This window comes from Thrips palmi, unplaced genomic scaffold (genome assembly GCF_012932325.1).
Source record: "Thrips palmi isolate BJ-2018 unplaced genomic scaffold, TpBJ-2018v1 HiC_scaffold_18, whole genome shotgun sequence".
Taxonomy (NCBI): Eukaryota; Metazoa; Arthropoda; class Insecta; order Thysanoptera; family Thripidae; genus Thrips; species Thrips palmi.
The window spans coordinates 3843932-3860735 of record NW_023144627.1 but is presented as its reverse complement, the minus strand read 5'-3'; the positions used below and the strand labels follow the sequence as shown (position 1 = coordinate 3860735).

General features: G+C 49.8%; 1 protein-coding gene, 1 long non-coding RNA gene and 1 other non-coding gene across 3 annotated transcripts; 1 reads left to right on the top strand and 2 right to left on the bottom strand.

Moving 5' to 3' along the window:
• The first annotated feature begins 591 nt into the window (after window positions 1-591).
• LOC117644994 lies at window positions 592-6176 on the top strand. The gene is made up of 3 exons (XR_004587688.1): window positions 592-740; window positions 3708-3805; window positions 5483-6176. It is a non-coding gene; the product is annotated as an uncharacterized LOC117644994 (long non-coding RNA).
• LOC117644923 lies at window positions 6175-14832 on the bottom strand. The gene is made up of 6 exons (XM_034384640.1): window positions 14664-14832; window positions 11120-11693; window positions 10241-10605; window positions 8001-9389; window positions 7513-7692; window positions 6175-7018 (listed from the first exon to the last, which is right to left on the bottom strand). The coding sequence occupies exons 1-6, from the start codon at window positions 14825-14827 to the stop codon at window positions 6715-6717; spliced, it is 2976 nt and encodes a 991-aa protein (XP_034240531.1). The 5' UTR covers window positions 14828-14832; the 3' UTR covers window positions 6175-6714.
• Window positions 14833-15277: 445 nt separating this feature from the next.
• Window positions 15278-15396, bottom strand: LOC117645577. Its single transcript, XR_004587732.1, has one exon. It is a non-coding gene; the product is annotated as a 5S ribosomal RNA (ribosomal RNA).
• Between the last annotated feature and the right edge of the window lie 1408 nt (window positions 15397-16804).

Here is a 16804-nt window from a genome sequence, read left to right as displayed (position 1 = left end):
TAGTAAGCAAACGCTTTGCAGGCATTAGGCATTCTCTTCTTCATTTCCATGGAATTGAATAAAACTTAAGTGTCTCAAGCTACTCCACGCATGAATCACTTCCTTTAGAAGTCAGTTTACAAAGTTGTGTGATGGGTTGACCTGAAATCCACCGCAACATTCAGGACGGTGGTCAAGTAGTCCTTTGGTGCACGCTTAAAACCTGACAAAGTATTTTGACTTACATAGTACAAACTATGTACTTGTTATACGAAGAAGTACATAGCTCGTTAATTATGAAGTATTTTCTTTCTGAGCTTATGTATGCTCAAAATACTTTGTTGTAACAAGGTGCTTTTCTTTGTAAGGCCTAGAGTAGTAAATAAGGTTTTCGCAGTGCAAGTATTTTCTTTCTAAGCGTATGAATGCTCTAAATACTTTGCTGTAACAAGCTGCTATTCTTCGTAAGGCCTAAAACAGTTTGTAAGGTTTTCAAAGTGTGATAATGGCAACATCAAAGTCGGAGCACAGTTCAAGGCGATCCTTCCATGGCCAGTTCACACCCGTCAAACAGTGATTTAGTCTCGCTCTGTCATTTCGAGTGTACAAGTGCTTCGGAGAGGCGCGCCAAATATTGTGGGCTCTGGGCGGGATTCCCCGGGCCAAGTGACGCCTGTCACGACGGCTCTCCGAGGAGCCGCAGACTCCAGTCGTTGTCTGCGGACTGCCCACGGAAGTCGCACTTTCAGGACTCTGACACTGTGAGTACGGCAGCACTGGCGAGGAATTCAGCATTCAAAATGTCTTACGAAGAAATTTACCATAATGTGAGGGAAATAGCGCAAGCATATTGCGAACTTCGCATTATAAATAATAATATAAAATAATAATGTAAATAGCGCTAGAATAATCCGAAGGTGATTTTTCTTCGCCTTACGACGGCTTTTCCTTGTAGCTTACAATGAAAGTGACAAAAAGATTCGTATTATGAAGAAATATCGCTTTCGTATCATTCTTGCGCCGAATTCTGTTACAGCTAAAATTTCATTGTGAGACATTTAGAGTGAGGGCTTGTGGCCGACTTGCAGGGGCAGTATATGCTTGATGCACCTTTCAGGCGACATGTCTGTGAAGGTGATCCCACAGTGGGTCGGTCGGTCAGATGGAACATCACCAACCGGTGGTGGCTTTGTCGGCAAGAGGAGGAATAGAAGGAGCAATAGAAGAACGATTCCCAGCCGCTTGTTTATTTTCCTTTATTTTCCTTCGTTACCGGTTCCCGTACAATCAGTCTGAGTTCAGGCATGTCAGTTGGGTTCTACGACGGTTCGCACAAACTTTTTCGTCAGTTGACTGAAGCGGTGGCTTTATGGGCAAGACAAACAAAAACGAAAACAGGAGTGTTGTCCGCTATGAGCAGGATCAGGGTTCGAATCCCAGACACTTGTATCTTTTCATCAGTTGTCAACTTGTATCTGGTATCATCAGTACAAGTTTCGTGACAGTCCCCACCAAGTGAGTCGGTAGTAGAGTGGGCCAAGGAGTCGGCTGCCATGAGGAGAGCGCGGGTTCGAGTCCCGTGGGCTCCAAACTTTTCCTTACTCTCAGTTCACTTCTTGAACCCAAAGAATCAAGTCTGAGGTTGGGCGTCGAAGTACCGTGTGGATTGGTGGCTCAGGCCGCAGAGGTAGCGGCCGCCCCGGGAGAGGTAACTGGTTCAAATCCCAGGCGTAGAAATGTTTTCCTCAGTTGAACTTTGAATCCCGTACCACCAGTATCAACATCGGCAAACATTCCGCCTGTGCCTCGGTGGCTGAGAGCGCAGAGGAAGTAGACGCCCCGAGAGAGCACTTGGGTTCGAATCCCAGGTGCAGGAACAATTTTCTCAGTTGACTGCTCGAATGCGGTACCATCACTCTAAGATTGGACAGGCAGTCAGTGACAGGAGCACCGGTGGCTCAGTGGGCTGAGAGGTCGGCCGTGGTGAGAAGTAGCTGGGTTCGAAACCCGGGTGCAGAAACATTTTCCTCAGTTGACTGCTTGAATGCGGTACCATCACTCTAAGTTTGGACATACCTCAATCAATCGGGGCCTCGGTGGCTCAGTGGGCTGAGGTGTCGGCTGTGGTTAGAAGTACGCGGGTTCAAATCCCGTCTGGGTGTGGGCTTCTGTTTTGCGGATCACTTGTGGTCCAGCCGTTAATCGCAATCGCCGCAGCGCTTTTGCAGCAGCGTGTCAAATGGGTGGCCTACCTTGACGGCGCGTCCCGCCCTTTCTAATGGAGAGACGCGCCTCTCCCCTTATAATAAATAAGTGACGCGTCCAAACTAGGACGCGCCTGTATGTAAGAGACGCGTAGGGGGCGGGACTCTCTCGCGCCCCCACCCTCTGCCCGCGTCCCAACACCCACGCGTGTCTAATGGGTGGCCTACCTCGGCGGCGCGCCTCTCTAAGCTAGCTGGCACTCGGATGCAAAAGAGTTCCCGCCGTCGGCCCCTCCCCCCCTACCCCCCCTCCCCGAAGGAGAGTGGAGTAGGGCAATCATAAAGGGTTAGCAACCTGACCTGGCTGGTAGCGAACCAGGTCCAACGGGAATCGTGTGCTGCCGCATGGCCTCCAACCAGCCTCCACGGCCCATCGCTCTGCCACCTGAGCTACGACAACACACCTGTGTGACTCGTCCTATCTTAGAGTGATGGTACCGGGTTCGAGAAGTAAACAGAGGAAAAGATTCACTCGGCTGGGATTCGAACCCAGGACTTCCGCCCGCCGGCCAACTCCTCTACCATTTCGGCCACTGAGCCTCTGCAAGCAGATCCGATCAATCTTAGAGTCATGGTACCGGGTTTGAGAAGTAAACAGAGGAAAAGATTCACTCAGCTGGGATACGAACCCAGGACTTCCTTCCGCCGGCCGACTCCTCTACCAACTCGGCCACCGAGCCACTGCAAGCTGACTCGATCAATCTTAGAGTGATGGTACATACCGGGTTTGAGAAGTAAACGAGGAAAATATTCAATCGGCTGGGATTCGAACCCAGGACTTTCTCCCACCGGCCGACTCCTCTACCATCTCGGCCACCGAGCTACTGGGTGCTATTGAATCGATCAATCTTAGAGTGATGGCACCGGGTTTGAGAAGTAAACAGAGGAAAAGATTCGCGCACCTGGGAGTCGAACCCAGGACCTCCTCCCGCCGGCCGACTCGTCTACTATCTCGGCCACCCAACCACTGCCATATAATGCGATCAATCTTAGAGTGGTGGTACCGGGCTTAAGATGTATCAACAAGCTGGCTGAGAAAAATGTTGTTATACTTGAGATTCGAAGCCCAGCCTCTCTCAGCGCAGCAGACAGCTCTGCTCACTGAACCACAGTCCGCCCAAACATATTAATTGTCAATTAAAAGCAATTAAGCGGTCAACTGAGGAAAATATTTTCGTCCGTGGGACGCGAACCCAGTTCCTCATCCGAGGCAGCCGCTGCCTTTACGCCCTGAGCCACTGTGCCCAAACTTAGACTGACGGACTGGAATCTTCTGCTCTAGGCTTGAGATGACTGAGAAAAACGCAATCTTTACTATGGGGAGTCGAATTGTACAAGGATGCAATTTTACTTTGCCTTAATTTTCCTCGAAGGCTTTTTGGAGTGCACGTATCCGTATTCAATTTGCAATTATCACATATGGAGCAGTGTCTAACTTGATTCTCACAGTGACTCTTCTTTTAGGATTCCGTCTCTGACCAAGATGCGCCGAGTCTTTTGGGTTTTGTTCGCTCTTGCTATCAGCATGTCAGCAACCACAGATGCTATGCCGAATGGAAATGGTAAGGGTTCATCTCGCTTAAAACTGACTGCCAATGGGCTGTCAGAAGTACGTGCTTTCGGTTTTATTGGCAGAGAAGTGGCGCACTGTCTCACGATGTGTACTGAAGGTGCACTTTATTTCGGGCTTCTCAAACATAAGTAGCTTGTTATAACAAAAAAAAAATTGTACGTGCAACTTGCACGATTTTGTGCATACGTGGAATTTTCATAATATCATGCGTTAAGATGCATAAATTTATGCTAATTCACGCATAATTTTATGCACGATGGTACGCAGGTTTAAAATCAGGCATCACCACGACCACGTACAAAATTACACATAAACATTTAGTGTGTGTACCGACGAATACATACGAAAGTATGAAACGTCCGTACCGGTTCGAATCGTATGTAATCGGGTACGGAAAAGAAGTACAGAAGTTCCGCAGTTGGACAGGTACGGACGGTCCGGGCAAATTATTCACACCAAATGTTTATGTGGAATTTTGTGCGTCGTGATGCACGATTTGAAACCTGATGTGGCACAGAATTGTGCAGAATTCGCCTAAATTTAGCTTCACGCATAACATTTATGCCATTTCCCCATGCACTAAATCGTGCAGCGTACATTTAATGTCTTTCGTGTGACAGGCTGCACCAACACCAACATATTATGGTGGAGATTTTCATAATACCACGAACCTCGTCAAATATAAAGTGTACAGGAATGTCAATGTATGTAATGGCGTCAGCTGAACCACCATAATATGGACATTTCCCATATATGGACAGTACGGACGGTCCGGGCAAATTATTCACACCAAATGTTTATGTGGAATTTTGTGCGTCGTGATGCACGATTTGAAACCTGCGTGTGCACAGAATTGTGCAGAAATTCGCCTAAATTTATGCTTCACGCATAACATTATGCCAATTCCCCATGCACTAAATCGTGCAGCGTACACTTTAAATGTCTTTCGGTGAAAGGCTGCACCAACACCAACATATTATGGTGGAGATTTTTTCCATAATACCAACGAAACTCGTCAAATATCAATAAGGTACAGTGAACTGTCAATTGTATGTTATGAGGCGTCAGCTGAACCACCATAATATGGAACATTTTCACCATAATATGGACAACATTCACATAAACATAGGTGTACCACGAATATACGAAATTATGAATAGTCGTACCGTTCAATCGTAGAATCTGGTACGGAAAGAAGTACAGAACGCAGTTGGACAGGAGGACGGTCGGCAATATTCACCAGGAATGTTTATTGAATCTCTTGCTCTCGTGATCACATAAACCTGCATAGCACAGATTGTGCATGAAATTCACCTAAATTTATGCTTCACGATAACATTATGCCATTCCCCATGCACTAAATCGTGCAGGTATCATTAAGATGTCTTATCGGTGAAGGCTGACCAACACCAACATATGATGTGGCCAGATTTCCATAATACGCAACGAACTCGTCAAATATCATAAGTGTACAGTGAATGTCAATGGTTGTTAGAGTCGTCAGCTGAACCCCTAATATGGAACATTTTCTATAGTGAATCTTCACTGTACAAGATGTAGAGTGTACAAAATTCTATTGGTGTGTTCACCAGACGTGTTCCGTACTTTTTCTGTACTTCTTTCTCGCAGTGTGGTAACTGCTGTGACACTGTGACGTCTGTTCCAGTGTCCGTGCCTTGCGTGGGGGAGGACGGCCCGTGCGAAGGCGAGAACGGCTGGCGAGGAAACTGCTGCGGTGGCTTCCTCTGCCGCAAGAGCGGCGACTCCAACCGGATTGACGAGAAAGGGCGCTGTGTGTACCACGCTCAGGCACACTGGTAAAACGGAAGTGGAGTTGTACCTTTCATTCAAGCGAACCACTACGCTTGAAGTCTCCAATTAGCTTAGTGTAGAGGAGATATTCCCCCATGCATTTAGATAGGGGGAATCTTGGTGGTTGGGCCTTATACGCTTGATGTCAAGCGTAACCTGATTACGCTTGAAAACAGAGGGTAATACTACGCTTTAGTTTTACCAGTGTAGTATTACTATGTAGGTTATAACCCACATCTCTTATGATACTACTTGGCACTCGGATTGAAATAAGATAGTAAGCACTCATAAAATCTGCACTGAAAAATAAAATTGTCGCGATTGAGTTAGTATGAGCGTACGAGTGATCATGGATGAATTTTAATCAGTACGAAACCTTGTGGACTGAGTGACAGCAGTGAAGCCCCATTCTCTATTGGGCTACAATGGTTAATTTTAGACCAAAGCCTTTCAGGAAAACCATTGACGGGCCCAAAATTCGATCGTCAAGTGAGGTTGTGCAAGCGAGCTTGTACTGTACGTGTAGAGAATAAAATAATTCAACTCTTTTCTTTGTGATTTTATTTATTTTGCTGTGCTTAGTCCCAAGAAAATAAAGTAACAGTCATCACATACATAATGACCTTATTCACAAACATTCAGTTTACTCCTAAGGTTTTTATTAACTCTAAACATAACAAAAGAAAAACAGTTTGTGGTCCACTCACACACTGTACAAAAGAGTCAGTCTTCTACGTATCACATATATCTTTTTTTTAACAAAAGCAATAAAGAAGAATAAGCAGCCTTGGCTACTGACTTCATATAGTTTCATAGAAACAAAACAAAAGTTTTACAAAACCATCATGCGAACTGTGAAAACTGTCTTACGTTTGCCACATTGGGCAGTCTGGTTGGTTCTTTTGCCTAATGCAAAAGAATTGCACATGAAGTGCAATGCCTCCATTCCCATGCATTAGCGTAGGGCATCATCGGGACGCATTGCACGTAAGGTGCAATATGGCTGAGGCATAGCACGTATGGTGCGATATCTCAGTACATTGCACCAAACGTGCTATATTCATAGCGTTTGGAAGCTCAGTTGTGTCACAGCGTGCGGTAGGACACCTTCCCGCTGAGGACGTCCTTGTTGCCGGCCACCTTCTCCAGCGTGGAGTGCGCGTCGATCCAGGCGCGCCGCTCGTCCGTGGTGGCCGCCTCCCGGATGAACTGGCAGCACTCGTCGAACTCGCACACCTCGCGCCGCGCCTTCAGGGCCTTGACGAACTTCTTGCACGTCATGTTGGGCTTCCTCTGGGCCAGCTCCACGTACGAGTGGTAGGTGAGCGCGATGTCCTGCGCCAGGCGCGCGCACGGCGCCGTCGGCAGCACCCGCGCGTTGGCCGGGTCCCTGCAGGCGAAGGAAAACGACAGGGTGAGATCAGAAGGACATGGAAAGCAGTAACGCACAGTGGGCCAGAAGACCGGTGGAGGCGGCCACAACTCTACACGCGTTTTGAGCTGTAGAGTCGTTAAAAAGGACTCGAACCGAGCGTGTGACCCCACCAATGGATTCCTCTGTCCGAGAGAAAATCCATTGGTGGGGTCACTCATTCGATTCGAGTCCCATTCAGCGACTCTGGAGCTCAAAACCCGTCCGCCTCGCCGGCCTTCTGGTCCACTGTGCACACTAAATGTTTATGTACAATTTTGTACGTGGTGATGCACAATTTTAAACTTGTGTGCCGTCGTGCATAAAATTGTGCGTGAATTTGCATAAATTTATGCATTTTCACGCATAATATTATGCAAATTCCCCGCATGCACAAAATCGTGCAAGTGGCACGTACAAAATTCTACCTAAACATTTAGTGTGTGGGACGGTTCCGATTCACGCGGACTTACTTGAGCAGCCAGGCGGCCCGCACGCGGTGGTTCACGTAGTCCTCGAACTTCCTTTCGGGCGGCGGGAACTGGGAGTACACCATCCTGCCTCCCTTGTTGCGCTTGCGAGCCAGCTGCCACATGGCCTTGTGGAAGGACTCCAAGGCCAGGGTCTCCGTGTCCTCGGGCAGCCCGACGTACCTGGAGCAACCAAAGAGCCGTCAGAAAAGGAACGCTTTTGAATGGCTTTGGCGCGGCGGCACAGTGGGCCAAAACCCGGGAGGTGGTCGAAACTCGGATGGGTTTTGAGCTCCAGAGTCACTAAATTGGTCTTGAACGTGTGACCCCACCATTGACTTGTTCTCCGAACGAGGAATCAATTGGTGGGGCCACGTTCGGTTCGTGTCCCTTTTATCAACTCTGGAGATCAAAACGCGTCTAGAGTTTTGGCCACCGACGCCGGTCTTCTGGCCCACTGTGGGCGGTACGCAAACTGGGTCGAGACTCACCACATGTCCATGGTGGCCTTGTTGAGCAGGGTGGGCCTGCAGGTCTGCGCGCACAGCGTGTCGTGCTGCTGGCCCTCCAGGGGCCGGCACTTGTCGACCTCCACGCCGTGCACGCACAGCAGAGGCTCGGCCTCGGCCACGCCCGTCAGGTCCTTGCGCACGGCCTTCTCCTCGTGGGCCAGCCTGTCGGGGTGGCAGCCGGCGGCGGCCAGCTGGTCCAGGCGCTTGGTGTACATGCGCACGGAGTAGGAGCGGCCCTTCTTGGCGCGCAGGCGCGCGTCGCGGCCCGACTTGGAGTACTGCACGCCCGACATGAGCGCGCTCAGCGTGCGGAAGTGCGCCCTGGGGAACGGCTGGTCCTGGAAGGCGGGCCCCGCGTACACCCGCAGCGCGTCCCAGACCTTGGCGGCGTCCTCCTCGCTCTGCGTCCACCAGAACTGCGTGAGCACGTCCAGCGGCAGGCGCGGGTCGAGCGCGGCCTGCAGCACGGCGCACGCCAGGCGCGCCGCCGTGGCGAAGGTGCCCTTGATGATGACGGGCAGCCCCACGGTGAAGGTGAGCGGCGTGGCCATGCCGCCGACGTACCGCCGCCACACTGCGCGCAGCTTCTCGGCCTCGGCGCGGTCCTCCGGCCGGGCCATCTCGTGCGTCTTCCAGGCGGCGAAGGCCTTCTCCAGCACCAGGGCCAGCGACAGCGCCACGGACGGCATGGAGCGGCCGCCGCGCACGAACCGCGACAGCATGTGCGCGTTCCACGCGTCCACCTGGGCCAGGCGGTCCGCGGGCAGCGACTCCGCCGAGGCCGGCACCAGCAGCACGCAGTCCATGTGCTGCCGCGTGAACGGGTTCACGCCGAAGCTGTACGCGCCCGAGCTGAGCGCCTCCGGCCCCACGTCCACCGCGGCCACCGTGTCTTCTTTGCGGAGGTGCGCGCCGGCCTGCAGGCCCTGCAAGAACTCGCCAAAGTTGAAGGGGCGCCGCTCGGGTTGTTCGTCCTCCTCGTCCTGCGCCTGCCACGGGTTGGCCACGTCCGAGACGCCGTCCGTGTGCTGCTGGTCGCGCAGCGAGAACAGCGTGTCCAGCCCGAACGTGTTGTCGAAGTTGGCCTTGACGTTGACCGCCAGCGCGCACTTGATCGGCGTGTTGAAGAGGCGCCTCCTGGCGGCCAGACGCGCCATGCGCGCCGCGCGAGACTTGCCGCGAACCTTGTCCACGTCCGGCGGGTTCGGCATGTCCAGCTGGGCGGGCATCACGATCACGGCGTTCTTGCCCATCCCCAGGAACATGATGTGGTCCAGCAGCACCTCCTCCTGCTCGTCGAACTGCTCGCCGGCCCCCCTCTTCAGCACCATGGGGGCGTAGGCGGAGACGCGGATCAGAGACCCATGCCTGCAGCAGACCAAGTGCACCATTAGCAAGAGAAAACCACGTAAGCACGTCCGTGGGAGTGTACTCGTGAATACACGCCAGAGAGAGTGTACTCGGGAGTACACGCTGAACAGAGAACACTGTTGAGTTTGCAGAGCAGTTTAAGTTAAAATAATTAGTCGAGGGATGGCTCGGAGTCAAGATGCCTCCGTTCCCCTACCCACTAGGGAGGTTGCATGGTAAAAAGCATCCGTCCCAATAGCATTGAATTTCAGTGTATACAAATTTTGGAACTCCACATGAGTTTTGGATGAATTTTCATTTCAATGAACTTTGAAATCAATTTCACTGGGTTTTAGAAGAATTTGCTTGAAAATCGATTGATTTTGATGAACTTTGACTACACTGCAAATGCAACGGCGATACTAAAGTACATTTTTTGACGACACAATTGAGTATCGCCAATGAACGGCCTTACGGAAAAGTATTGCCTTTAGAACGGCGATCACCAAAATTTGGCAATACTTTTGGATATTGGCAAAACCACGTCATTAAAACCAAGGTCTTCTCCCCTTGATTTGTTCGGCGTTTAATGCCAAATCGTGGCAATACTCCAAAGTATCGCCAAATCGTGGCAATACTCCAAAGTATCGCCAAATTTTGGCGATACTTTTGTGTATCGCCGTTTTGAAGGCAATACTTTTCCGTAAGGCCGTTTATTGGCGATACTCAATTGTTTCGCCAAAAAAGGTACTAAAAGTATTGCCTTTGGATTTACAGTGTAAAATTTAAGATCCTCAGAGCATTTTGGAGTACAAATTTTTGAAAGTTGCTTCCGTTTGATGTATTGATGCGTCCGTCAGTCAACTCACTTGGTCTCGTTGAGGAAGCGCTGGCAGTAGCCCTGCACCATCTTGACGTCGTCGCTGACGGCGTGCCCGACGAACGGCTTCTTGGCGGCCGCCCAGTCGCCGTTGGCCACCGCGTCGAGGAGGGCCTTCTCCTCCTCGGCCGCCATCCGCCGCACGCGGTGCTCCTCGATGACGGCGTCCACGCGCTCCTTCACCAGCCGCCGGATGTCGCGGCGGGCCGCGGGGGACGCGTTGGCGAAGCGCTGCGCCAGGTAGTGCACGCCCGTCGTCATGTCCGCCTCCGACTTGCCCAGCCCGATGTACTGGTCCAGGATGTCGACGGCGGTCACCGTTTCGGAGATGGGCACTGCAGCGAACTCGATCAACTGGAATGGGAACGGGAATTTAGTAAAGGGCAACGTACGTACTTAGACTCTCGAATCCAGTGAGAGTCTGAAATCCAGTGTCTGGAATCCACGGAATCTAGAGTCTGGGACTTAGAGTCTGGAATCCAGAGCCCGAAATCCAGAGTCTTGAATCCAGTGTCTGGAATCCAGAGTCTAGAATCCAGAATGTTGAATCTAGAGTCTAGATCCAGTGTCTGGAAATCTGAATCTCGAATCCAGAGTCTAGAATCAAAGGGGCCTTAAGTCTCAAAAGTGTCAAATCGAATCTAAAATCGAGAGTCTTGAATCAAAAGTCCCAAATCGCGAGTTCCAAATCGAGAGTCTGGGATTGAGAGTCTCGAATTGAAAGTATCGAATTTAGGCTAGAGTCTGGAATCCAGAGTCTGGAATCCAGAGTCTCGACTGACCCGCAAGCAGCGAGTTACGGTCGCCGTGCCCGGAAATAAGAAGACAAAGGGAAAGGAGAAAGTTGAAAAACGAGATCAAAGCCCACCTTCTTGTCGCCGCCCTGCGCGACGCGCGTGCGGTGCATCTCCAGCACGTAGCCGTCGAAGATGGCGGACAGCCCCACGTTCATCTGCTCGAGGTGGCTGTTGACGTAGTTGACGACCACCTCGCGGAACCGCAGGTGCTGGCCGTGCGTGGCGAGCCGCCGCCGGGCGTCTGTCACACTGTACTCGTCGATCTCGCCGTCCGTGTACACGTGGAGGTCGACCACGCCGGACGGGGGCATCTTGTCCAGGAAGCAGATCGGCTCGTTGCCGCACAGGTGCTTCGACTGGTCCTTGAGGTACTCCAGCACGTCGTCGAGCGAGTCCCTGAACTCCCCGGTGGTGCCCCAGAGGATCCACTTGGTCCTGCCGGCGGGCAGCTGCAGGTTCTTCAGGTCGTTCATCACCCACGAGGGGTAGATGACGTCCCCGCGGATGGAGCCGCTCACGTCCAGGGCCACGTACACCGTGACGTCGGCCGCGTCCACGGCCGTGGCCTCGACGACCTCCATACCGGCCGCGTCGGCCACCTCGGCCACGGCGTTCGTGTCCTTGTTGGTCATGGCTGCCTTCAACCTGAAACAGAGGGCGAGAATCAGAGCACTGCAGTGCAGGTGCGGTTTTTAGGGGGGAAAGGGGAGACCCTTTGTTCTTTGTTCCTCCCGAGGGGAGGGGCAAGCAACTTCGACAAAATTTGTACACTGTTATTTCAAATTCACGTTATTTCACGTTATTTCATTGTTCTTTCAACGTTCAAGGGTATTTCAAGGGTATTTCAACGTTATTTCAAAGTTATTTCACGTTTTTTCACCGTTATTTCACCTTATTTCAAGGGAAATGTACACCAAAATTCAAGTTGTTTGCCCCTCGCCCCCCTCCGAAAAAAAGAGAAAAACTCCAAAAAGCCGCCTGCAAGGTAGGCAAAAAGGGGGCGTTCCACGTCAAACCATCATGGTCCAAAACGTACTTGCTCAGATCCGGCCCCCAATTTTTTATCTGGTAGTGTACCACCCAAAGACCACTCTCATAAATTTTTTTGAAAAAAAATTCAGAACTTTGGCCACAGTGATTTTTTGAAACTTCAAAAAAAAATTAAATTTTTTTTTTGTTTTTTTAAAATTGTGTATCTAGGTGCTCAAATGGGTTGAAAACAGTAAAGGGCAACAGAAAATAGTGAAAGAAAAAATTGGGACCCCCAGCCCTTACCAGAAACAAAGTTTACGATAAAAAAAAACACGGTTTCTTGAATTCCCAAAATACGCCGTCTCACTTTTGGACCATATTGGCATCAAAGGACCCCAATGAGGTACTCTAACTGTCACTAAAAAATTAGGGACGGCAATCCATAAACACCAGAGATATTGTCAAAAAACTCAAAAAGTTATCGAAGGTTATCGAAGCTTTTCCCCCAAAAATTGTCAAAATGGGACCTTTATTGATTCCGCTGAGGCACTGTGCATTGAAATACTATTCAATTGTCTATCTTAACCCCATGGAAGATGTGAGAGAGGTAAAGGTCAGCATTACAAGAGTTTTGGAATTACACGGCAATAAGTTTTTTTAATTATAATAACCAAATGCGACAAAATGCATTGTTTGGCAGTCGCCAACTGAAGCTCATTGATTGGTGGGGACTTCATCCAAGCCATCTTCACCTTGACCATGCAACTGCTGGAGACTTAAAAGAAGAAAATGAAGATGACCTGGATGAAGTCCCCACCAATCAATGAGCTTCAGTTGGCGACTGCCAAACAATGCATTTTGTCGCATTTGGTTATTATAATTAAAAAAACTTATTGCCGTGTAATTCCAAAACTCTTGTAATGCTGACCTTCACCTCTCTCACATCTTCCATGGTGTCAAGACAGACAATTGAATAGTATTTCAGTGCACAACGCTTCAGCGGAACCAATATAGGTCCCATTTTGACAATTTTGGGGGAAAAAGCTTCGATAACCTTCGATAACTTTTTGAGTTTTTTGACAATATCTCTGGTGTTTATGGATTGCCGTCCCTTATTTTTTAGTGACAGTTAGAGTACCTCATTGGGGTCCTTTGATGCCAATATGGTCCAAAAGTGAGACGGCGTATTTTGGGAATTCAAGAAACCGTGTTTTTTTTTATCGTAAACTTTGTTTCTGGTAAGGGCTGGGGGTCCCAATTTTTTCTTTCACTATTTTCTGTTGCCCTTTACTGTTTTCAACCCATTTGAGCACCTAGATACACAATTTAAAAAAAACAAAAAAAAAAATTTAATTTTTTTTTGAAGTTTCAAAAAATCACTGCGGCCAAAGTTCTGAATTTTTTTTAAAAAAATTTATGAGAGTGGTCTTTGGGTGGTACACTACCAGATAAAAAATTGGGGGCCGGATCTGAGCAAGTACGTTTTGGACCATGATGGTTTGACGTGGAACGCCCCAAAGGTATATCCTGAAAGTAATCAAACACAGGCAAAGAGAAGAGCTCCTCAGAACCGCTTGGCCGGTGACTCGGCGCCTGATACTACAAGATCCCACTTCCTGTCTCATAGCCACACCTGCAACCTATCTGCAGCCCTTCTCTTCGCCACACCTGCACCTGCAACCTATCTACAGCGTTAGGAGTAAGACCACTGCCAATCCAGAGGCGATACTTCGGCACCTTTCTGGCGATACAATTGATCAAACAAATCTTGCCTTCAGAACGGCACACACTACATGTTGAAGTACAATTTTGGACGTGGTGATGCCTTATTTTAAACTTGTGTACTGTCGTGCATGCATAAAATTGTGCGTGAATTTGCATATATTTATGCATCTTTACGCATGATACTATGCAAATTCCACGTATGCACAAAATCGTGCAAGTTGCACGTACAAATTTCTACCGAAACATTTAGTGTATACACACCAAAATCTGGCGATAAACAGAGACCTAGTCGCCTTGATTTGTTCAAAGTTTATTGCCAAATCGTGGCAATACTTTAAAGTATCGCAAATTTTGGCGATACTTTTGTGTATCGCCGTTTTGAGGGCAAGATTTTTCAGTGAGGCTCTTTGTTGACGATACTCAATTCTATCGCCAAAAAAGGTACTAAAAGCACTCTCATTCCAGGAACGTGACATCACGTTAAAACGAACGTGACGTTCGTTTGAGCGTTGTGTCACGTTCGTTTGAATGTGAACAAGAGAATTTTTGGCCGATTCACATCCAAACGAATGTGACACAACGCTCAAACGAACGTGACATTTTGTCACGTTCATTTCAACGTGATGTCACGTTCCTGGAATGAGAGTGAGTAAAACCTTCGGATTTACAGTGGACCACTTCAACCGCGGGTCGAGCCGACGGGCGAAAAACGGGAACAGAACGCAAAAGGAGTTCGCGTTCTGCGAGTGTTTTCTGTCACCCGCTTCCACGCCGAGATGGCAGTGGCCCCGAATCGCTGGGTTTGCCCAACATTGCGCAACATGGACACGCCCACACGCGACCGTGTCCGGAACCGGAACTCGTGCTTTACTTCCGGTCGCTACACGAAGTATCCACTAGTTCACCGCGTGTACTTACGGCTGCAGCGGACTCGAGACGTGTAGTGTTTCGCTGGCGGCGGAGCTACGCAGGGACGCCGTGTGGTTTGGTGACTCACGGCGGCGGCGCGGCGCTTCAAGCTTCAACCCGGACGGAGCGAGCGACCGAACGGCGAGCCGGCGTCCGCCGCACTGGCATGCCATGCCTGCCTGGCCACCGGTCGGTCGGTCGCCGGCACGCCAGGCGGCGCGGCAAGGCGGGGGGCCGAGGTGGGGGGAGTTGGGAAGGGCCGCCGACGCCAGATGCCGCGGAGAGACGGGGCGGGGGGCGGGCGGGGCGGTGAAGCGGGAAAGCGAGGGGAGAGAGAGAGAGAGAGAGAGAGAGAGAGAGAGAGAGAGAGAGAGAGAGGCGGGGAGTCACTGTTCGCCCACTGTTCTCATAACGCTTCGCAGGGGAACCCCGCTGACGTCACCGCTGAGTCGACACTGAGAACCCAAACGCTGTTTGGTGCAATGCGTCTGGATCCGTTTTTGTTGCGCCGAGTGGTGCAACACTTTCGCATCGCACGCAAAAGTAGACACGTGACCGAAAGTGGCAAGAAAACAGTTGTCACTGAGCACAGAAACCGAAAATAGGAACAGTGGCAAAAGAGATGCCAACGGCATGCGGTGTTCCCAAGCGGTCACCCATCTAAGTACTGACCGCACCCAACGCTGCTTAACTTCGGTGTGCGGAAGGGAACCGGTGGACCCAGCGTGGTATGGTCGTTGGCGAGAGACGCTGCTGCGCGCCGCGTACTAGTCGCGCTGCCACCAGCCGCCGAGGCCCCGCGCGGGCGGCGGGTTGCCTAGCCTCTTATTTTGAACGGATGCACCGGTGGAACCGTTTCCGCAAGAGACTAGGGTCGTCATAAGGCGTCATTCTTCCATGCCTTTCAATGCATTGGCATTAGCGGGACGCGTAAGGTGCCATGGCATCGCACGATGTTCAGGGCAAACAACATGAATCTTGGTGTGCACCAAGAGTACGGCAACCCAAAGAACACACTGTAAAAAAAATATTTTGAAATTTCAGACAAAATTTGACTGAAGTTAATTAACAGTAAGGGGTTCTGAAATTTCAGACCATTTCGGCGGTCTGAAAACTTAGAATAGGGTGGTCTCAAAGTTTAGAATTGGGTGGTCTGAAAATAAAGATTTACGTAGTCTGAATTATTAGACACGGCCAGTCTGAAGAAAATTCAGACAAATCACAAAACTGTAACGTTGAACCTTCACTCCATTGCGAGAGAAGTCGTTGATAGAACTTGCGCGTTACTTATCGGCCGTGCTCTTTACTCGGAAACTCCGAATATCATGGTATTCGAACCATCGAATCCTCGCTCTTCGGCTTTGCGGGCTATCCATTACACCACGGGACCGCTCTGAGAGCACGGCTGCAGGATGCCGATGACCCCAAGCGCGCTCGCTGGACGCTGGGAGGCCACAAATAAACAAACCAAGCGCGTGTTGCGGGTGTTAAACTGCGGACAGCTTGGGCTGTTCGTGAATATTTAAGATATTGTATCGAGCTCTCAAGTATTGCGGTAAAATTTGGTCAAGTGAGGCAACCAGTCTGACATTTCAGAACATACGTCTCCCGTTTCAGACCCATGGTCTGAAAAAACACAACCAGTTTGAAATTTAAGATCAACCGGTCTTCCTTTTCTGGAGAATAGTCTTAAACGGCGATTCAGACTACATGGTCTTGTACTTAGTCTGAATTTTCAGTCACCCCTGTCAGACTTTTTGTCTGGATGGTCTGAATTTGCTTTTAAGACTGCGAAAGTCTTAAATTTCATCCGAGGATTCTTCTTTTGCATACTTCTGGTCTTAATTCAGAAATCAGACTACTAGGTCTTACAAAATTGGTCTGAATTTTAAGATTTTTTTTAACAGTGTAGGCTTATTTCTCTGGGTTTGATCGTCCAAGTCGATTTAGAGCGTAAACGGACATAAAAACCAAAAGCATCGCGCTAGTTTATGTGGTAAAGTCAATGTGGATTGTACGATGATATTTCGTTGCCCAATCTCTCCTAGACTCGAGCGGCGAAAATATTATTATGGGTATGTCTCAGTGTCTGTGTGTTTGTGCAATGGTGGGGGGAGGGGGCCATTTGGCCCGCTCTTTTCCTTTCTTGC